General features: G+C 41.6%; 1 protein-coding gene across 1 annotated transcript in view; it reads left to right on the top strand.

Annotated features, from left to right (window-relative positions):
* The window catches only part of LOC121282385 (acidic mammalian chitinase-like), a 65,057-nt gene that overhangs the window by 26,325 nt on the left and 14,654 nt on the right, over positions 1-24,078 (top strand). Inside the window, exons 5-8 of the mRNA XM_041196104.1 lie at positions 3,490-3,655; positions 5,325-5,449; positions 12,856-12,979; positions 22,062-22,247. Coding sequence (XP_041052038.1) covers positions 3,490-3,655; positions 5,325-5,449; positions 12,856-12,979; positions 22,062-22,247 — 601 coding nt within the window. The remainder of the gene's footprint in view (positions 1-3,489; positions 3,656-5,324; positions 5,450-12,855; positions 12,980-22,061; positions 22,248-24,078) is intronic.

Raw genomic sequence — 24,078 nt, forward strand, 5'->3', positions numbered from 1 at the left:
AATGCTGCTTTACTTGAAAGGAGTGTTTGGGTCCTTGGACGGTGAGGAGAGAGGAAGTGAAGGGGCAGGTATTGCATTTTTTGCGTGGGCATGGGGTGTTGCCATAGGAGGGGGTTGAGGAGTAGGGAGTGATGGAGGAGTGGACCAGGGTGTCCCGGAGGGAGCGATCCCTACGGAATGCCGATAAGGGGGGGTGAAGGGAAGATGTGTTTGGTGGTGGCATCATGCTGGAGTTGGCGGAATTGGCGGAGGATGATCCTTTGAATGCGGAGGCTGGTGGGGTGATAAGTGAGGACAAGGGGGACCCTATCATGTTTCTGGGAGGGAGGAGAAGGCATGAGGGCGGATGTGCGGGAGATGGGCCGGACACGGTTGAGGGCCCTGTCAACGACCGTGGGTGGAAAACCTCGGTTAAGGAAAAAGGAGGACATGTCAGAGGAACTGTTTTTGAATGTAGCATCATCGGAACAGATGCGACGGAGGCGAAGGAACTGAGAGAATGGGATGGAGTCCTTACAGGAAGCAGGGTGTGAGGAGCTGTAGTCGAGATAGCTGTGGGAGTCGGTGGGTTTGTAATGGATATTGGTGGACAGTCTATCACCAGAGATTGAGACAGAGAGGTCAAGGAAGGGAAGGGAAGTGTCAGAGATGGACCACGTGAAAATGATGGAGGGGTGGAGATTGGAAGCAAAATTAATACATTTTTCCAAGTCCTGACGAGAGCATGAAGCGGCACCGAAGTAATCATCGATGTACATGATAGGGTCCCCCTTGTCCTCACTTATCACCCCACCAGCCTCCGCATTCAAAGGATCATCCTCCGCCATTTCCGCCAACTCCAGCATGATGCCACCACCAAACACATCTTCCCTTCACCCTCCTTATCGGCATTCCGTAGGGATCGCTCCCTCCGGGACACCCTGGTCCACTCCTCCATCACCCCCTACTCCTCAACCCCCTCCTATGGCACCACCCCATGCCCACGCAAAAAATGCAATACCTGCCCCTTCACTTCCTCTCTCCTCACCGTCCAAGGACCCAAACACTCCTTTCAAGTAAAGCAGCATTTCACTTGCATTTCCCCCAACTTAGTCTACTGCATCCGTTGCTCCCAATGTGGTCTCCTCTACATTGGAGAGACCAAACGTAAACTGAGCGACCGCTTTGCAGAACACCTGCGGTCTGTCCGCAAGAATGACCCAAACCTCCCTGTCGCTTGCCATTTCAACACTCCACCCTGCTCTCTTGCCCACATGTCTGTCCTTGGCTTGCTGCATTGTTCCAGTGAAGCCCAACGCAAACTGGAGGAACAACACCTCATCTTCCGACTAGGGACTTTACAGCCTTCTGGACTGAATATTGAATTCAACAACTTTAGGTCGTAAGCTCCCTCCCCCATCCCCACCCCCTTTCTGTTTCCCCCTTCCCTTTTTTTTCCCAATTATAAAGATTTTCCTTTTCCCACCTATTTCCATTATATATATAAAAAAAAAACCCACTAGAGCTATACCTTGAGTGCCCTACCATCCATTCTTAATTAGCACATTCGTTTAGATAATATCACCAACTTTAATTTTAACACCTATGTGTTCTATTGTACTATTGTCGTTGACATCTTTTGATGATCTGCTTCTATCACTGCTTGTTTGTCCCTACAACCACACCCCCCAACCCCCCCCCCTCCACCTCTTTGTCTCTCTATCTCTCCGCCCCCGACACACACACCTTAAACCAGCTTATATTTCAACTCTTTCTTGGACTCGAACGCAAGTTCTGTCGAAGGGTCATGAGGACTCGAAACGTCAACTCTTTTCTTCTCCGCCGATGCTGCCAGACCTGCTGAGTTTTTCCAGGTAATTCTGTTTTTGTTTTGGATTTCCAGCATCCGCAGTTTTTTTTGTTTTTATACATTTATCACTGTCTATTCATTGTCACTGGGTTAAAGTCCTGGAATTTTGAGATCATAGGAGCACCTTAATGCAAGAGCTACTGAAGTTCAAGGAAAACCAACAATACCTTAGGCTTAGCAAAACAGGTGGCCTATCAGAACTGTTCACGTTCCAAGAACACTTTGTTTTACAAAAATATTTAAATTGCAAATGCTATACTTTCTGCAGAGGGATCTAACCTATTGGAAATTTATCAACCACCAACCATTTCCATATGTTTATTAGAACTTACAGCACAGAAATAAGCCATTCAGCCCAACTAGTCAATGCCTGTGTTTACCTCCACACAAGCTTCCTCCAACCCCTTTTTATCTAACCTTATCAGCCTGTCTTGCTATTTCTTTCTCATCAAGTACTTATCTAGCTTCCCATTAAATACATCTATGCTAGTTGCCTCATTTTTACCACTCTGGGTAAAGTAGTTTCTCCTGAATTTCCTACTGGATTTATTTGTGATTGTCTTTGCTTAATGTCACTACAGCCCCTAGGAGCCATCTGTACATTTCTAGAAACCTGAGCTTTTGATACAGAAGTCCAGTCCTCAAAGTAACTAAAGATACTAGGGAGAGACTTCTTTTCAGCTTACCTAGTTTGGGGGCATCAGCTCCAAGGATACAGCTAAACATGGTTCTGAGTGCAATCTCATTCTTTGGCAGGTGCAACTGCATTGCATTCTTTGTTAGAGTGATTAACAATCAATAGATCTCTGTTATTTTGTCTATATCGTGGGGTGGAAATTCCCTTACACCCATTTTCAAGCTTCAAGTGGATGCCAAACAATGAACTGACGCCCTAATTAGGAGCCCCAAGACCAGCCTGAAGTTCAGCTTTGGGTCTCATTGACATTATTTGAGTAAGCTGCCGGCACCTGACGTGCCTCCACGGGCCAATGGAGTGGCCCCCGGGAGTGTTGTGGAGCAGGGAGGAGTTCTTCTTTCTCAAAAATAAAGTAACTTATCATTTTGGTGATTGCTATTTACTAGACCCTCCATGCTCAGAAAACATGAGCGAAGTAGGCCCAACATCTGATCCATTAAGGGTAACCCAATTTACCAATGGGATCCTAAAGCAGGCTTTTGGTCACTCATTAGTGTATAACGAGGGGCCTGATAGCTGTTATAGGTGGTCATCACCGATGCCTGAAAAATGCCCAAACCCAATATCAGGTCAGACACTCATCAGACAACCTTAAGGTGCAAGATATTAGCATGCAAAATTGGTTCTCATTGCACTTGTTCTACATCTGTAAAATAGGCACAACTAGGTGCAATTTCTATCTCACTTACATTTCATTTACACCAGCTTAACATTGTGTATAGGTACAGTATCAAATAAAAGTGTCAACTGTCTATAACTAGATGTTATCCTATAAAATATGCAATGGTTCTTTAAAAGAATTTTCAATATTTTCCGCACACAGTTTTGATTTAAAGTTGATGTTATAATAAATATTAACAAAAGTTAACAAAAGTTCTAAAAATAAGTTTCAACCTGATAAAACAATTTGAAGATATTTAATTAATTCTCTCCATCCTTTCAGGTTCAGCATCACTGTTGCTAATAAGAACAATCGTGCAACATTCATCAAATCTGTGATTACATTTCTTAGGAAGTACGACTTTGATGGTTTAGACTTAGTCTGGGACCACCCAGGTTCAAAGGGAAATCCATCTGATAACAAGAATAGATACACAGCTTTGCTTAAGGTGAGTAAAACAGATTTCACTCTTTTTTCACCTTTTATTGTCTTGAGGCTTCAATCTTTGCTTTGGGTTCCATAGCCTGTCATCACCTTACAAGGCCAAGCTTTACTTGAAAGCCTAATCAATTAATGCTAGCAGAAGTATCCATCACAGAGGATATCACAGCACAGCATTGTTTCATTCTCATCCAATATTATAATATGCACAAACATATATACATATACATATACACATACATATTTTAGGTAGTGTTATTGCAAACTGATCAGTAATAGGAACCTTTTAGCTGTTTTCACTTCAGTTCCCTTCCCAAGGGTAGTGGAAGTCAATTTTAGCATCTATGCGGCTTTCCAAGTTAAGATGAACTAACTCAGCACAGGCCACCAATCAAGCTGGGAGTCTGGATTCAGAACAGTAACAGCAAGGTTTTTAACCCATTAAGCAAGCATGGGATCCTAGTTTTCAATTTTATAACGTGGATCAGATATGCAGTGCTACATCATTAGCAAAAGAAAAGCAAACATAGATGCAATACTATTTAAATTCATTTTTAATCCCAAGTGTTCTGAACTTTATTCAAAGACATGTCATTTTGCATGACTTGAAAACACAGCTGCACAATGACATGATTGGTGATGCAATGACTATGACTTATACTCTCACCCGATATTTTACTCACACCTAACCAAAAATTCTGCACCTATTGGCAAATGCACTCCTTCAAGTGAGGCAAAGTATGACCTGGTGTGCAATGTAAAATGGTGTGACCTGAGTGAATAGTAAGTGTGCTTATTGTCTCAGGATTTATATGTAAGAATCCCACTTCACACTTGAAGGATGATTAATATGAGTCATGCCAGATATTTTGGTTCTAGAGTGTATTACTAATCTGGTTTATCCATCAATAGAGTCTTTTACAGTAGTATAAATTACAGCCAGTGGTTCAAATCAGCTTTAATACCATAATAATTTGAAGCAGTTCATGGAAGAGTTAAAGAGCCCTTGTCAGTCATTACAGTCCCTTTGCAGAGTCTTTCTTTGTCATGTTTTCACATAGCATCAATAGCCAGATCTCTAGTGATTGTAATCATTTCTGGAATTACATAGAAGCTCCTACCCACAGAGTTAGCACCTTGTCTCACATCCAGTCAAAATGGTAAATAAAAGGAACATTAGAAATGTCTGTAATTTATACCTCTTGCACTCTTGTTTCTATTGTCCCTGCCATTAAAAAATCATTCCACAAGTTTAAGGCACTCACCCATACGACAAACAGCCGGCTACAGTAACAATAACAATACTAATTAACAATACTAACTAAGCCGAGCTGTTTTGAATAGATTGTGACATATATTGTCTAGTGAAATGTGTGTGTTTTCAGCACATCATTACGTCAGTAAGTGATCAATAGTTTCATTGGCTTAACATGTTTCCGACAAGTTCAGAAAAAGCCTTTTTCATAGCCCTTATTTAATGGGTTTCACCATTTCTAACACAATGTCCTCATCAGATGTGTCCGCCATCTACATTTCTATATTCAACAATTAACAAAAGATTTTTAGTACAGGAAAACCCATGTAATTGTAAGTTACTTCATTATCATAGCTTCTTTACACCATAAAAAAATCATGGTACAGTATTATTCCACTTCAAAATGTCCTCTTTTTTCCAGGAATTGAGTCAAACCTTGCTAACAGAATCAAAACGAGCTGGAAAACCCAGACTGTTAATTACAGCTGCTTTTCCTGCTAATAAGGATAAAATTGATGCTGGTTTTGAGGTGAAGAAAGTTGGTCAGTAAGTATTAATTCTTTCAACACAGAACTTTCTCCTTGCAATTTTCACAATTGGATGTCATGAAAAAACGTTGCTGGGCAATGATGTTTAGATCAACCCCATGGTAGCGCGCTCGTGGAATCCTGTTTCAGCCTCTAGATGGTTGAGATGAATCCACATTGAAGAGATAGGGTCCACAGGCAGGGGACTAAGAAGATTGAAAAGAGTAAAAGAAGATCAAATAAATGAAGATGCAATAACTCAGTGATGGCAAGCCAGGGTTTTATTAATTGTTGTACGGTGGCCAAGTTGTACTATAGGTGATAGAGTTGATCTGCAGGCACTCCTTGGGTGGAAATGTTGGGCAGAATTTTGCCCTTGACGGGCGAGCGGGCAGCCGATCGTGCCGCCGAAGCGGGCCCCACCGCCATTTTAAGTGGGCAGGCCAATTAAGGCCCACCCAGCGGGCCACCTGACAGGAAGCGCTATTCCCCATCCGTCAGAGTGCACCCTTTCACACATGCGCACGAAAGAGCACACATCTCCCTGAGACTAAGTGCTCAGGGAGATCGGTGAAAGCTTTAAAAACATCAAAAATAGAAAAATTTAAAAATTATTAACGTGTCCTCCTCATGTGACAATGTCACACGAGATGGAACATGTTAATAAAAAGCACAGAAACTTTATTAAACTTTATAAAAACAGACATGAAACCTCATCCCACCAGTGGATGAGGTTTCATATTTTTTCAGAAGCCCACTGGGGCTCCTGGCCTGCCCGCCAGCCTTAAGGGTTGGATGGGCAGGGTCTTTAATTGGGTTAACTACCCTGTCAATGGCCTCAATTGGCCATTGACTGGTCGGCAGGCGGACAGCTGATTTAGCTGCCTGCCTGCCTTCCTGAATATTTAAATGGGGCGGGATGACGTCGGGGGTTTTCCCCAACATATCCCATGTCGGTGAATGGGCCCCGCCCCCAACTCGCCAATGGAAAAATTCTGGCCATTAAGTATATTTACAATATACTCAGGAGCAACTACATGTGTGCTTTCAACTCCAACTCTATATCTACATTGACTGCTGAGGTACCCTGCGCTACTCTCCTATTGATCACTACAGATCATGTGATCTTCCCTAACAAGTATTATTCTTAAACATACATTACACACGAAATAAAACCATAATTACTACATTCCTCCCCCTTTAACTCGGCTTTACATATTATAATTACAAGTACATATTTTTCAAGACAACATAATATTTACACTGGGTAAGGAATTTACAAGTTCAGTCTCTCAGGTGGTTTCCTGGTACATGTGGAATGTTGCAGCTCCACAACTTCAGATTCTTTCTCAGGAACCTCCTTTTCTGGAGTTACTTAAACATCAGGTGCTCCGGTGGTCACTTGCATTTCTGCATCCTCAGCTCTTACAGGAACATCAGACTTGTCAGTTCTAGGTTTTTTTTTTATTATTCATTCACGGGATGTGGGCTTCACTGGCTGGGCCAGCATTTATTGCCCATCCCTAGTTGCCCTTGAGAAGGAGCAGGTGGTGAGCTGCCTTCTTGAACCGCTGCAGTCCATGTGGTGTAGGTACACCCACAGTGCTATTAGAAAGAAAGTTCCAGGATTTTGACCCAGCAACAGTGAAGGAACAGTGATATATTTCCAGGTCAGGATGGTGAGTTACTTGGAGGGGAGCCTCCAGGTGGTGGTGGCCCCAGCTACCTGCTGCCCTTGTCCTTCTAGGTGGTATTGGGCATGGGTTTGGAAGATGCTGTCTAAGGAGCCTTGGTGAATTCCTGCAGTGCATCTAGTAGATGGTACACACTGTTGCTACTGTGCGTCAGCGGTGGAGGGACTGAATGTTTGTGGTTGTGGTGCCAATCAAGCGGGCTGCTTTGTCCTGGATGGTGTACAGGTTCTTCAGTGTTGTGGGAGCTGCACTCATCCAGGCAAGTGGGAAGTATTCCATCACACTCCTGATTTGTGCCTTGTAGATGGTGGTGGACAGCTTTGGGGAGTCAGGAAGTGAGTTACTCATCACAGGATTCCTAGCCTCTGACCTGTTCCTGTATAGCCACGGTACTTATTTGGCTAGTCCAGTTCAGCTTCTGGTTAATGGTAACCCTCAGGATGTTGATAATGGGGGATTCAGTGATGATAATGCCATTGAACATCAAGAGACAATGGTTGGATTCTCTCTTGTTGGAAATGGTTATTGCCTTACACTTGTGTGGCACAAATATTAATTGCCACTTGTCGGTCCAAGCCTGGATATTGTCCAGGTCTTGCTGCATTTGGTCATGGACTGCTTCAGTTGAGTATCTTCAACAGGAAACGCAGAGCCGGTCATGGCTGCTGGTGGAACCAAATCTTGGTGATTTGTCTCTCTCTTCCTTAAATGTTTATGGATGATCTGGCCTTCCACCTCCATGTGGTAAGATGGAGGTCCAGTCACTGCACTTATTTCACCCGGTAACCATTTTGGTCCTTACCTGAAGTTTTTCACATATACCAGCTCTCCCACGGTAAATTTCCTCTTGCAACTATGCCAGTTGTGACTAGTTTTCTGGCTTCCCTGACTCCTTTACAGTTTCCCCTCTAAATCCAGCATTATTAAGCTCAATCTCGTCCTGAGGTGGCGTTTCAACAATAACTCAGCAAGTGTGAAACCTGTTGTTGCGTGAGGGATATTCCTGTCATGAATAAGAAAGCGTGCTAGCTTGGTTGCCAAGGAATCAGCAGTTAACTTTTTGATGCCTGCCTTGAACGTTTGAACCACCCTTTTGGCCAGTCCATTTGAGGAAGGGTGGTACGGTGCAGTTTTTACGTGAGTGATACCGTAGAGGCTGATAAACCATTGAAACTCTGCACTGGTAAATGCTGTGCCGTTATCAGAAACGACAACTTCTGGTAGTCCATGAGTGGCAAAACTCTGACATAGGGCAGAATTTTCCCGTCAGCGATTTGGGGGCGGGGCCCGCTCGCTGACAGGAAAATGACACGGGATGATGTCGGGAGGAACCCCTGATGTCATCCCGGTCCATTTAAGTATTGAGGAAGGCGGACGGACAGCAAAATCAGCTGTCCGCCTGCGGACCTGTCAATGGCCAATTAAGGCCATTGACAGGATAATTAAACTTGTTAAATGCCCTGCCCGTCCAACCTTAAGGCTGGCGGGCAGGCCAGGAGCCCCAGTGGGCTTCTAATAATACATGAAACCTCATCCACTGGCGGGATGAGGTTTCATGTCTGTTTTTAAAACTTCAATAAAGTTTATGTGCTTCTTATTAATATGTCCCATCTCATGTGACATTGTCACATGAGGGGGACATGTTAATATTTTAATATTTTTCTATGTTTAAAGATTTTTATACTGTCAGTAATCTCCCTGAGACAGCATTTAGTCTCAGGGAGATATGTGTTCTTTCATGCGCATTGACAGATAGCGCTTCCTGTTGGGCAGGCCGCTGGGTGGGCCTTAATGGGCCCGCCCACTCAAAATGGCGGCAGGCCCCGCTTCGGCAGCAGAGTTCAGCTGCCCACCCGCCGCCGAGCGGGTGGGGCCTGCCCACCCATCAAGGTAAAAACTCTGGCCATAGTTTCTCAATTGTAGTGCCCAACATTGCTGACTTCACCTCATATAAGTCCAACCATGTTGAATGGGCATCGACAATGAGCAGAAACATTGTCCCCAGGAAAGGTCTAACATAGTCAATGAGGAACCGCACCCAGGGTCTACCTGGCCACTCCCATGAGTGTACTGGAGCTATCACTGGCAACTTTTGCAGTTGCTGACATTGCACACAGTGCTTTACCAAACTCTCCATTTTGCAATTCATCCCTGGCCACCATAGATAGCTGCGTGCTGTGTCTTCATTCGGGAAATTCCTGGATGGGCGCCATGCAGTTCAATTAAAAGTGGCTCCCTTTCCTTTGGATAAACTATCACTCATGCACACCACAATGGAATGCCATCCTGGCTGGTTATTTCATGTCTTCTGTTGAAGTACGGTTTCATTTCATTGGATACGAGCTCCTGAGACCAACCATGTAGCACATGTTCTTGTACTTGAGATAGGACTGGGTCCCGACTTATCCAGTCTCTGATTTGTCGAGCACATACCGGTGAGGAATCTAAGAAATTTAACAAGTTCCTGTGGAACTGGGACGTGCTCATCATTTTCTTGTAAAAGCAAATGACTAAGGCCATCGGCATTTGTGATTTGATTGCCAGGCCTATGTACGAAAGTGTATTCGTATGCTGCAAGAATTAAGGCCCTAATGATATTTCCGTATCTTCTTTCTAAGTGCCTTCCTCTTTCTAGTGCAGATTTTAATCTCGGACTTCTTTTTGACTTCACTATTGGCCAACCTTCTCTCAGATGCAAGCTCAATTTGTCTGAACTCAGTGGCTGAGTCTCCCAAAATTTCATTATCTGTCTGCTTCTTGGAAAATTCTGTGACTTTTGGTTCCAAAGCCTCTTTGGCTTCATTTAGCTGATTCTTCAGCTCTTCCATCTCTTTTTTGTATTTGTTTGCTGCCTTCTGGAAATTTGTGTGTCTTCTCTGCCAACTGATTCTTCAGTTTGTTCAGAGAGGTGTTGAATTCTTTCTGTTTCTCTTCTTACCTTTCCAGAGGTACAACCTTTGACTTGAGGGAATCTTGTAGTGTGTGAAGGTCTTTCAACAGGTTTTCTTTTTCCCTGCAAAGGTTGCTCACCTTGTCTCAAACTCTGTCATCTAGCAGGGTCTCTTCAAGTTTCTTCTGCTGTTCTTCCAGGGCTTGGCTTAAGACAGCCTGCATTTCTTCAGGTTGTTGCGTCCTTACACATTTTTTCAAAACAGGAACACTTCCAGCTTCCTTTTGGAATCTCAGCGGCCAGTCGGTTGATTTCTCCTAGCCAGTTTTGCCCTAGAAGGCTTGGTCCTCCGCCTCTCAATAGCAACACTGGTAGCTTTTCGATTGGCTTCCATAATTGACAATTCCTCTGCTTACGCTTTTTACTTGAATGCCTTCACCCATATACGTTTTTAGTTTAGCAGTTATTTGTTGTAAGCTTAATAGCTGTTCACCATAATTCAAATACCTGACAGTATATTCCCCAATTATTGTAGTGGAAGCTCCCTTGTCTACTTCCATTTTAACAGATTTGCCATTTACTTTCACTGTGACAAGTATTAGTTCTGTCTTTCCAACTTTCAGATTAAACAACGATTAAATGTCAGAATATGTTGTTTCAGGCTCTTCTACATTGTAGATTTCATTGGGCTTCTTCTTTTGTTTACAAGCCTGCTTGAATCTTTCCTTGCACAGCCTCATCATATGTCCATATCTATGACAATAGTAGTATTTGATCTTTTTAAACTGCCAATCGCTAAAAGATTGATTGTTTCCACCTCTATTAAAATTATTCTTCAATTTTGCTGCTAAGTTATTTTTCTTTATTCTTCGGCTCATGGGGACTGTTTCCCGCTTCTCGGCAGAGTCTTGCTTTTTCGCGCCACTTTTGGTTGAGGTTTCCTGCCCGATGTGGAGGACGGTGTATTTTGTGCACCCTGTATTGCTTTTGAATCTCTTACTGTGTTTTCCATGGCCATCTCTCATGCCTTCTTGAAATCCAGATTCACTTCAGACAATAATCTTTTCTGAATAGAGTCCTCTTTCACACCACACACTAAACGATCTCCCTGCATGGCGTTCAGAGTCATACTGAACTCACAATGTCCCGTTAGCTGCTTCAAATTTACCGTGTAGCATGCACTTGTCTCACCCGGGCTCTATTTCACAAATTGAAGTTGAACCTCTGCATCATGACTGAGAGCTTGGTTTGAAAATGACCCGTCACAAGGTCCACCAATTCATCAAAATTATTCGAATATGGAGCACTGGGTGCCTTCAAACTTCAATCAAACTGTAGATTTTGCTCCTACAAGTACTCAAGAGGATTACTCGCCTCTTCTCTTCCCCCGTAACCTTATTTGCTTGAGAAAAGAACATGAGGTGTTCTATGTTTTGAGACCAATCATCTGTGGCTGGATCAAAAGGATCAATTCTCCCAAGTTTGGCATTTTGAGAGGGAATAACATCTTCAATTCAAACAGAACTTGCTACTTACAATCACTGGGTGAGGTACAGTGCTGATTTCTTTCTAACTTGATTTCTTCCGTTCAATCCTATTTTATCCTCATCACCAGTTTGTTGTGGGGTGGCCGAGATATACTATTAGTGATAGAGTTGATCTGCAGACACTTCTTGGGTGGAAACATTAAGTTTATTTACAATGTACTCAGCAGCAACTACACGTGTGCTTTCAACTCCAACTTTATCTCTGCAATGACTGCTGAGGTAGCCCGCGCTACTCTACTATTTGTTACCACAGATCATGTGATCTTCCCTAACAAGTATTACTCTTAAAGGTACATTACACACTAAATAAAACCATAATTACTACATTAATGCACTAAATCTACAGGTCTGATAGAAAGACTTGCATTTATAAAGCACTTTTCATGACCCCAGGACATCCCAAAGGGTTTTACAGCCAACTAAGTATTTTTGAATTGTAGTCACTTTTGGGGAGAAGTTCTTGCCTATGTTCAGTAGAGAAACTGGAAACTTGAGGTATTATGGTGGTTTAATAAAAGCAAAATACTGCGGATGCATGAGATTGGAAATAAAAACTGGAAAAACTCAGCAGGTCTGGCAGCATCAATGGAAAGAGAAACAGAGTTAATGTTTCAAGTCCAATATGACTTCTTCAGAACTTTGGAATTCAGTTCCAAAGAAGAGTTAGCAAGTTCCACATTCTCATTTCTCTCTGTGTAAAGCAGTTACTCCTGAATTCTTTATTGGATTTATGAGTGACTGTCTTATATTTATGTTTTCTAGTTTTAGACTCCCCGGCAAGTGGTAACATTTTCTCCTATTGTATAGCATTAATTTACCTCCTAAGGATGTTCCAAAGGACTTTTCAAACAATGAGGTACATGTGGGGCACAGTCACTGTTGTTACGTAGGGTAATTTGGCAGCCAATTTGCGCACAGCAAGGTTCCACCAACACCAATTAGATTAGTGATCAGCTAACCCTGTTTCTCTCTCCATAGATGCTGCCAGACCTGCTGAACAGCACTTTCTATATTATGGTGGTTGATTACTACTGGCAATTTTTGGGGACTGCTCACACTCCATTCTCATAATTGCAGTGAAAGCCTTTTTACCAAAAGTTGCTGGGATCTCCACCAAACTTTAATTGCTAAGGAATTCTTGATTGTTCTTTAAAAGTAAAATGAAATTGTATTATAATAATGAGGGGAAATGATTGGAAATGCTTTGTACACAAATTAAATATATATAGTGCAGATATATCCAATTTTCCATTGATTATTCAGAATTTCATTTTTTGGATTTTCATTTCTACAGATATTTGGATTTGATCTATGTGATGACATATGATTTTCACGGTGCCTGGAACTCATTCACTGGACATAACAGCCCCTTGTATGGTGCCTCTCCAGAACAGAGTAAATCTGCAGCTTTCAACATGGTATGTGTAAAAGTCCAAAATTCACATTGTGCTTGTACACAAAATGGCAACAACCACATACTTAATTTACAATTGTTGGAACATTTGCTTCTTTGAAGAGATTGGAAAATATATTTCTTCTTGAACTCTGACAAAAATTAAGCAAAGCAAGGAACCAGTGGATGATCTATTACTAACAAAAATTAAAATTTTGCCTGTGTTAAATCACCCGTTGGTTTGCCAGAATTAGTTTCTGATGGCTGATTTTGCAAACTAGATAAATTTACGTTATGGTATTGTTCCAAAGAAGCATTTCTTGATACCTTGTTACTTAGTTGTCACTCTGTTCAATTTGGTCAACTTGAGATTTACATGGGTAGATATCTTTTGAATTTTACTGCAGTGGCAGATGCACTTGTAGACAAGCTTTCTATATAATTGATAAACTGTGAATCACTGTTGGGTGTGCACAGATTGCAGGATGCCCTCAAGCCAATGGTGTGACTGACTGCACCCACATCTCCCTATGAACCCCATGATACAATGCCAACACTTTTATAAATCAATAAGAGTACCACTCTAAACTTGTACAACCAGTATGCAAATACCAGTAGCATATCATGTTGGTCTGTGGTTTCTTTCCTGGCAGCTGCCGTGATGCTTTTACATGGCGTCAATCAACTATGCCCCCTTCCCCGAGTTTTTGCACAGCCAGTTAAAGCTTCACTGCCTGGAGACAAGACTAGCTCCTGCACATCTGGTTTATTATAAATTTATAGGAACATGAAGAAAGAGAAGGTTGTGGGACTAATTGGAGTTCTTTCAAAGAGCTAGCATAGATATGATGGGCTTAATGATCTCCCTTCCATGCTGTAAAATTTCATGACTATGATTCATTTTGAGCAGTTTAACTTTGCTCCAATGGGTCACTTGATGCCAGAACATTGGAGTTCTAAAATAATGATTCAGATAACTGAACAGGTTTGGGGTGCTTCCTCCAATAAAACCCACAAAGCATGTCCTGTATTGTCACTGTGTGCTGTACAATGGATAACTCTGGTTTTCAGCATATGGGGAATACTTCCTGGATGATGAGGGAAAGGAAGCAATGGCCCAGAGGATGAGAAGGAAGTGGAATGGTCCAGCAGTTATCAGCTGCTAAAATTACTGCTATTTGAAGTGGAATTCAGCTGAACAATCTGTGCTCCACAGCACTGATAGTTATTCCAATATTTGCCGCATTCATTCCACCTCACGATCAACATTGTCTGTCCAAATGCCAAAACTGCTGTTTGTTGCATCACATGGCAGGATCACCAGGAACACTTTCTGCAGATGAAGATTTTAAATAGCATTGTAGCTTAAATGATTTACAGATAGTCCATTTATTATTTGTCGTGCCAGTGAGAGGGTATTTACCTGATTAAGTGCTTTCTTTTGACCTGCTCTAAACAACATGTTGCAATACAGGAGGAGGAAGCTTGCTGTGGTTCAATTAAGGACTCTAGACGTGTTCGTTATTGTCAGCTTGTAGAAGACTGGGTCTGAGGGAACCCAGCTGCCGACTGCAATTTGGTGCAAGATTTTCTCCACAGGCTTCAGGATCCCAACATCAGAGTCACAAGCCCAAGCTGTGCGGGAAACAATTACCCGGCAGTGCTTTTCCCCAAATTGGCCAATTAGTTTCTTTAAATTCTTTCACCAGGTGCGATCATTGCTGGCTAGGCCATCCTTTGTTGCCCATTCTAATTGCCCTTGAGAATGTAGTGGTGAGCTGCCTTCTTGAACCGCTGCAGTCCATGTGGTGTAGGTACACTAACTGTGCTATTAGGGAGAGAGTTCCAGGATTTTGACCCAGTGACAGTGAAGAAACCATGATATAGTTCCAAGTCAGGATGATGTGTGGTTTGGAGGGGAACTTGCAGATGATTGTTCCCATGCATCTGCTGCCCTTGGTAGATGTCACCAGCTCGTCTTCCAATTAAGGAGTGGGCTCTTGAAGCTGGAAGGCCAATAGGAGGTCTTCCAGCACTGAAGAATCTGAAGCTTGTCTTTCCAGGTAAAAGAGAGAAAGTGTACCTCAAGTTGGAAGTAGCCTGTTTCCAACTTTAACTTTTAAACGAAAATTCCTCAGCATCCAAGCCACTGTTGTGAAGGGATTGGCGCTCCACAGGGCAGCCTGCAGTTGCAGCTGAGACCAGACAGATTGGAGGGCCTCAAAGCTTACCTGACAGCCAACTGGAAAATTCTATTCAGCCTCTGACAATAGTCTTTAATTGGCCTTCAACTATCATTAAATGGCTACCCATCACCTCCGACTGGATAGCCCTCTCTGATCCTGCTTTCAGGAATATGGCCTGGGAGAGATTTAGAGCATGCAAACCAGCATGCCAGTCAGCAGCACAAATATTTTAGCCCATCCATGCTCAGTCCTGCCCTTGGTCTCTGTTGTAGCTGTCCAGCACAGTTTACTTTCTGGCACCGGGGTAGGCATTTGTTCAGGTGGCTGCAAGGGTACAGAAGTGTTGTACCATGAGGGAAGGCATTATTTGCACATCCCACTCCATAAATGGTCTACCACTGATCTACAGCTACCGATCTGTGGAGCAGCACATTCCAGGAGATCACTAAACCGAGTGAGGCTCCTTTCCAGTTGATCTCCCATCCTATCCAAGGGGGAGGATGGTTGAGACTAAAATCTGCATAGCCCCAGTATATTGCTATTAGGGGTGTCACAGATTTTTATAGATGGTTGTGCAGGGTGAAGGTCAGGTCCTTCAGGGCTATGTGAAATATTTGAAAGATTTGAGGGAGAATCTTACTGTGGCACTCCTGAGGAGATTAAATATCTTTCTGCACTGCATCCAGGTCTTTGTGTAAATGATGTTCATACTCACATGCTCCACCTTTTGCCATGCCTGTTCACCAACTCACTTTGTCACTTACTGATCATCTAAGGCAAAGAGGACCCTGCTCCTCTCATCAGCTTGCCTCATCAACATCTCCAGCGCTGAACCCAAAGACCTGGGGGGTTATACTGGAACGCTTATTGTCTCCAGACATTATCCTATTGTTTCACAATGTACCATTCCTGTTTGGCCACAATTCCTATTCACCTATCCTTAAAGTTTCTGCAGGACCTTAACAGCCCAGCAATAGCTGATTCCCCATCTCCCAGTGGTCAGGCTGCCAATGGGAAGCATGTTTTCTGCTGGCATAAGCTAATGACAGGTAGCCCAAAAAATGGGACTGGTTCTCCAACCACTTTACTCTGTAACCATTGCTATTGTCCTAGATATTGCCCTCAATCTTGCAGTGGGAGAGGGAAAAAAAATAATACAAACTGGGGGAAGTTTAGAGCTAGCAGGAACTGAACATAACATTTTGCCATGTGTGAAATGAGCTAGCCGGTTTCATAGATCAATTTTACATTAAGGGGTAGCATAGAAGAAGCATCTTCATTGTTCTGATATTCAGAAAGAAAGATTGAAGATTTTTTTAAACTATCATTAGTATAAGGTGTGCACAGGGTACTGTTCATCTATCTATTTAACATTAAATTATTTTGTCTGTTAATTTATAGCCCAAACCAATACCTGCTGAGGATGATGGTGACTAGCATTTAAAGAATTAATGCATGGTTTACAACAAATATACATTCCTTTGAGGCACAAAAACCCAGCAGGAAAAGTAGTCCAATCATAGCTAACGAAAAGTTAAAGATTGAATTAGATGAAAGGTAGAGGCTTATAAAGTTGCCAAGAAAGTAGTAAGCCTGAGATTGGGAAAATAGAATATGAAGTAAACAAACCAGAAACATAAAAATGTAAAAAGCTTCTATAGGCATGTAAAAAGGGAAAGATTTAGCAAAGCAAAAGTGGGCCCATTATATGCAGAGAAAGGTGTAGTAATTGTAAGTTAAACCATTTCTTACTGTTATGGGGAACATGTGACAGTACAGACAAATCAGCCCTAAGCCTGGGGATTCTTAGGGGTGGAACTTCTTAGCCTTGATCTTGGAACAAGCATGTAGCTTCATCTGGAGTCTGTAAATAAAGTTTTCTGTTTCTTACAAGAAACCTGTCCTGCATTCCAAGTTTATTACAACTAGCAACAGGGATAAATAGTGCCAATGCAGCACCTCGCCTCATGACTGTGAGCATTCCAATATTTTAAGGTAAGAAAGAAAAGAATTATACTTACCAGCACTGCCTCTCTTTGGTAGAATTGACCTGAATGACTCATCCATCAAGGACATGAGTCATGCATATCAACAGCTTGAGCTGGACAACACATCAAGAAGTTATGTCACATAAACACACACAAGGGCCTGTTCCAATATACACACCTACCATTGTGTGTCCTCTGCCTGTGCGATTTTCCAAAGAACCATGGAAAGTTTACTACCAGGACTTCCCCAGGTTATAGTATACCTGAACGTCTTCCTAATCACAGGATCCACAGAAGCAGAACATGAGGAAAACGTGGAAGAGGTTCTGAGGAGATTGTTAGAAGCTGACATTTGTTTTAAAAAAGAATAGTGCACATTCCAATCAAAGGAAGTTATGTATCTGGGTCATCGAGTTGATGCCCAAGGGTTGCATCTATTAGAGGAGAAAGTCAGGGCAATCAAGGAAGCGTCCTCTCCTGCCAACATCACGGACCTCAAGTCTTTTTTGGGCATGGTAAACTATTATGGTCAATTGTTGCCTAATCTATCTACAGTGTTTCCACCTTTACACTTATTATGGAAGAAGAACCACATTTGGTCCTGCAAGGCACAACAAGGGGAAGCCTTCACAAGAGTCAAAAAACCTTTACACTCGTTGTGTCTGCTAGTGCACTATGACCCGTCTAAGGAATTGATACTCAATTGTGATGCATCTCCCTACAGAGTGGGATCAATATTGTCACACAAGATACAGTGTGGATCTGAAAGAACCCTGTCTGCAGCCAAGAAAGGTTCTTGTAGATTGAAGAAGAGGGCTTATCTATTGTATTTGCAGTAAAGAAGTTCCATCAATATTTGCATGGTCGACGCTTCACCATATTGTCAGATCACAAACCACTGTTAGGATTGTTTAGTGAAGATAAAGCAATCCCACTGACAGTCTCTGCTAGAATTCAAAGATGGGCTTAAATTTTGTCGGGGTACGACATTTTTATGCACCGTCCAGGTGTGCATATAACAAATGCAGATGCCCTTAGGCATCTCCATTTGCCAGCTAGTATTACACAAATACTAGTACCTTAAGAGGTATTACTTGCGTTTTAATTCCAGGACTCCTCACCTCTGTGAAACAGACAAAGAATTGGACAAATTGGGATCCAATTTTAGCAAGAGTGCGTGAACAGATATTACAAAGATGGTCAAATGCACAAGTCTCTGAAGAATTAAAACCATTCTTTGTACGTAGATCCAAACTGAGTTGTCAAGATGGTATCTTGTTATGGGGAGCAAGAGTCATTACTCCTGTGTAAGAAAGAGAACCATTATTGGAAGAACTTCATGGTGCAAATCCTGGTATTTTGAAAATGAAGATGTTTGCATAAAGTTATATCTGGTGCCCAGCTATAGACAATGATATAGAAAAATTGGTGAAGCACTGTCTCCAGTGCCAGCAACAGCAGAAGTTGCCCGTTTTAACTCCACTGCATCTATGGGAGTGGTCTGGTCGACCCTGGGTTGGACTACATATAGACTATGTAGGTCCATTTCTAAGTACCATGTTTCTGGTGATTATTGACACACATTCCAAATGGATGGATGTGTTTGAAGTGAGATCACCTACTTCGTCTGCAACCATTGAAAAGCTGTGCCAGAGTTTCAGTGTTCATGGTTTACCTGAAGTTATTGTGTCAGACAATGGTACAACTTTCACTAGCACTAAATTCCAAAGATTTGTGAATCTAAATGGGATTAAACCCATCAGAACAGCACCATATCATCCCTTGTCCAATGGGTTAGCAGAAAGAGCAGTACAAACTTTTAAAACAAGCCTGAAGAAACTATCTGAGCGAATATTAGAAACACAAATTTCAAGATCTCTGTTCAGCTGTTGCACAACTCCTCATGCAAGCACTGGTTTAACATCTTCAGAATTGTTAATAAAGCGCCAACTTCATACAAGATTGAGTTTAGTATTCCCTAATTTAGAGGAGAAGGAGGAGAGAAACCGGGGTAGTCAGAAAGTGAATAATGATGTTCATGGTATAGGTCCAGAGTTTGCTGTGAGAGAGACAGTTTTTGTATGAAATTTTGCAACTGGACCAAGATAGGTCCCTGGTAGAATTGTCTCTGAAACAGGACCTATATCTTATCAAGTAGATACTGGCAGAGTCAAACAGAGCCAAACAGAGCCTGACAGCCAAATGGATCCAAACAGAGACTTGCAGAGCCAAACAATGACAAACAGATTCAAACAGGGCCAGGCAAAGCAATGGAAAACAAGATTGTTAGGAAATGATGATTGTGTATCATCTCAGAAGTCAAGAAACCCCCCAACAACCAGTTAATCCACCTGAAATCGAAATTGAAACTTCGACCCCTGAGGTGCCAGATTGCCAAAGAATAAACATACTAGATGTTTCTGTTGAAGTAAATAATTCTGAACTACCATTGCCTAAGGATGTCCCTGATGCTGCAGTTCCTGTGCAAGTTGATCCAGTGGAAGAACTTCCAGTTGTAGAGTTGTATTGCTCTGCCCGAACCTGAAAACCCCTTCAAAGACTAAATTTATAATTGCATGAACTGCATATAATTGTATATAATATGGGTTAAGATACCTTTGTAATTAAGAGGGTAAAACAAAATTAAAGGAGAAGGAATGTAGTAATTGTAAGTTAAACCATTTCTAACTGTTATGGGGATCATGTGACTACATAGACAAATCAGCCCTAAGTGCGGGGAATCTTAGGGGTGGAGCTTTTTAGCCTTGGTCTTGGAGCAAGCATGTAGCCTCATCTGGAGTCTGAAATAAAGTTTATTGTTTTTTTACAAGAGACTAGTTCGGCACTCCAAGTTTATTACAAAAGGAGATTTTATAATGGGGAATGAGGAAATTGCAAGAAAACTAAACAAATATTTTGTGTCTAGCTTCATGGAGGAAAATACAAAAAACCTCCAAGAATGTTAGAGAACCAAGGGGCCAGTGGGAGTGAAGAACTGAAAGGAATTAGTATCAATAAAAACGTATTACTGGAGAAATTAATGGGACTGAAAGTTGGTAAATCCACTGGACATAATGATCTACATCCGTGAGTGTTGTAGGAGGTGGCTGTAGAGCCAGTGGATGCATTGGTGATCACCTTCCAAAATTTTATAGATTTTGAAATGGTTCCTGCAGATTGGAAGGTAACAAATGCAACCCTACTATTTAAGAAAGAAGGGAGAGAGAAAACAGGGAACTTCAGACCTGTTAGCCTGTAGAGGGGAAAATGTTGGACTCTATTATAAAGGATATGATAACTGGACACTTAGCAAATAATAATAGGATTGGCCAGATTCAACATGGATTTAGGAAAGGTTGTTTGACAAATCTGATGGATTTTCTGAGGATGTTACGAACAGAATAGATAAGGGGAAACCAGTGAATGTGGTGTATTCAGATTTTCAGAAGGCTTTTGATAAGATCCTAAACAAGAAGTTAGTAAACAAAATTAGAGCATATACTGTCATGGATTGAGAATTGATAACCAGACAGAAAACAGAGTGCAGGAATAAATGGGTCATTTTCAGGTTGGCAGGCTGTGCCTAAGGGGGTACCACAAAAATCAGTTATTATACATTCTACCCTGATTATAAAATGGTGTTTGAGAGCCAAATAACATGCATGATGTAACAACATTCATGCTACTGTACAGCGTAAAATGAAACATGAAAAATCAAACATTCAGGTTCCACCAGCCCTGTAACAGACTGAAGCACTGAATCTTTATCAATAATTTGGATGTGTGGACCAGATATAATATTTCCAAGTTTGCTGATGTCACAAAACTAGTGGTGATGTGAGGAAGATGCAAAGACGCTTCAAGTGGATTTAGACAGGCTAAGTTAGTGGACAAGAACATGGCAGATGGAATATAATGTGGAAAAATGTGTAGTTATCCAGCTTGGGAGGAAAAATGCAGAGTATTTCTTAAATGGTGAGAGATGTAAAGTGTTGATGTCCAAAGGGACCTGGATGACCTTGTTCATGAATCATTGAAAGCCAGTATGTAGGTGCAGCAAGCAGCTAGGAAAGCAAACGTTGGCCATTACTGCAAGAGGATTTGCAAGAGTAAAGTTGACTTGCTGCAATTATATAGAGCTTTAGTGAGACTGCGTACAGTTTTGGTCTCCTTACCTAAGGAAGGATATGCTTGCCATAGAGGAAGTGCAACAAAGGTTCGCCAGACTGATTTCTGGGATGGCAGGATTGTCCTATCAGGAGAGATTGAGGAGACTGGACTTATATTCTCTAGAATTCAAAAGAATGAGAGGCGATCTCATTGAAAAAGCAAAATTCTTACAGTGCTCGACAGGGTAGATGTAGGAAGGATATCTCCCCTAGCTTGGGGGTCTAGAACCAGGGGACAAGATCTCAGAATAAGAGGTAGGCCAGTTAGGACTGAGATGAGGAGGAATTTCTTCACTCAGGGGGTGGTGAATCTTTGGAATTCTCCATTCTGGAGGCCATGGAAGCTCAGTCATTAAGTCCAAGACAGAGCTCAGTAGGTTTCTAGATATTAAAGACATCAAGGGAAATGGGGATAGTGCAGGAAAATGGTGTTCAGGTAGAAGTCCAGCTACCCAGCCATGATCTAGTTGTAATGGTGGAGCAGGCTCAAGGGGCCGAAAAATGGCCTACTCCTGCTCCTATTGCCCATATTCCAATCTTCCTGTATATTAGAGTAGCTCACAATACAGTAACAATAGATCTCTATTTCCCAAAACCTGTCTAGATTTACCCAGCTATTGGATAGTTAAAGATGTGCTCTTGTTTGCTGGTAACACTAAGTCCCTTGCATGAGTGATCATTTACACTGAACCAAATTATGATACCTAGAATAAAACGTCCAAATGTAATTGGCTCATTTTTCTGATTGATTGTTTCTGCTGTAGGATTTTGCTGCCAAATACTGGAGAGATAATGGTTTACCAGCAGACAAAATGATAATTGGATTCCCAACATATGGACGAACCTTCACGCTTAAGACTTCCACCAATCAAAGCGTTGGTGCTCCAGCAATTGGACCAGGACCAGCTGGTACCTACACTAAAGATCCTGGTTACTGGGCTTATTATGAGGTGACAAAACTTGAGTACATTTTTTGGTTACTGGATTAAATCTAAATAATGAAAGTTAAAATCCCACCATGAATTTGAATTCAGCCATAAGAACTGGGAATGAAACTCTGGTATCAGTGAAAGTGAACACAAAGCTGTTGGATTGTCATAAAAACCCAGCTGGTTTCATTAAAGCTCTTAGGGAAGGAAACCTAAACATTCTAGCCTGGTCTGATTTATATAGGTCTCCAGTCCCACATTAATATGATTGATTCTTTACTGCCTTCTGAAGTGATCTTGCAAAACACTCAGTTGCATCACTCAAGATGAAGGGGAGGGCAATAATACTGGCCTGGCCAGTGATGCCTGCATCCAGGTAATTCATTTTTAAACATCATTAAATGCGTGAATATCTCCCTGCTTCTGCTGAAAATATTAAGCTTGATGTTTCCCAGTAAAATCTTTTATTCCTTTCGAGTGATAAAATATTCCTTTATAGCTGAAATTACATAGAAGGAATAAAGAGTAAAGCACCCAATCACATTGTCAATATATCACAGTCATTTGCAACAATAGATTATTTTACAAAATAGTCACCATTTTTATGCACACAAATACAGAAGTTAATTTATGCACATCCCAGCCCTACGAACAGATAATCTGTTTGAGCTGCTAGATGAGCCAGGATTGTTGGCCAGGGTGCCAGCAAAACACTCTGCTTCCTAAAATAGTGTCATGGACTCTTTTACACCAATCTAAAGCAATAGATTGCAATCCTCCAGGATTGTCCTGAAGTCCTCCAGAATGAACAGGGCAAGCAAGCCAGGAGAAAAAGCTTTGGCACAAAGAAATTGTGTTTTTAAAAATGCATTTTTTGGGCATGGCCAAAAACGGCTGTTTAACCAAGAGTAAAAAATTATCCAATTGGTAATTAAGTCTATTCACTTTTCAATTTGCATAAAATGGCAGTGTGGCGTGTGTATAAACATGTTGATTGACCAGTGGCAGGAGTGCAGGGTCGCCAGTGTTGCATTTTATGTCCTATGAACCTGTAGCCCTGATTCTCTGCAGCATGAAGTCTGCTTCCATTCACAGTATAACTGCTTTTTTAAAACTAGAATCTATCACATCACACTTGATATTGAACTCCATTTGTGACTTTTCAGCCCATTCTCCCATCTCATCAAGATCACTTTGAAGCTTTCTTTAGTCTTCTGTAGAATTCGTTTATCTCCTATTGCAGTCTCCAATGTAACAAAATGGCACCACTGGCTAATAATATTGGAGAACATGATCTTTTAGAAAAACTTCATCCAGACACTGACCTTGAACAAAAAGTATCCTCAATCAACCAGAGGTAGGGTGGTAAAGACTGGTGACAATATAAATAAGTGAAAGCTGAGAAACAATCTCTAGGCCAAGGCTAGATGAGCATTTAAACATTGCCTGAAGCAGTCAACATCCTGTACTCCTGAGGAACGATGCAAGATAAATGACAACACCAGATCCGGCTCTGGTTTGATGCAATAAGTTATGACAATGATTCCTACCTCCTTTTTTGGTATCTTCATATTTTTTACACTATTCCCATTACATCTATAACTAATATTATTGGCATTTTGATGCCAACATTGAATATTAATTCAGAAGTGGTCCCAAAACTGAAACCTATGGGATTCCACCAACCACTTTGAAAATCTGCCCTTAACTACTACTCTTTTTTTCTTCCTTCTACACAATTTTAAAATTATTTTTTCAATTGTATCCCTAATTCTATATCCCCTTACCTTCTCTAATAATCTTGCATGTGGTACCTTTGTAAAAGGCTTTCCTAAAGTTCATGCACACTGCA

The sequence above is a fragment of the Carcharodon carcharias genome, chromosome 9, assembly GCF_017639515.1.
Source record: "Carcharodon carcharias isolate sCarCar2 chromosome 9, sCarCar2.pri, whole genome shotgun sequence".
In the NCBI taxonomy this organism is placed as follows: domain Eukaryota; kingdom Metazoa; phylum Chordata; class Chondrichthyes; order Lamniformes; family Lamnidae; genus Carcharodon; species Carcharodon carcharias.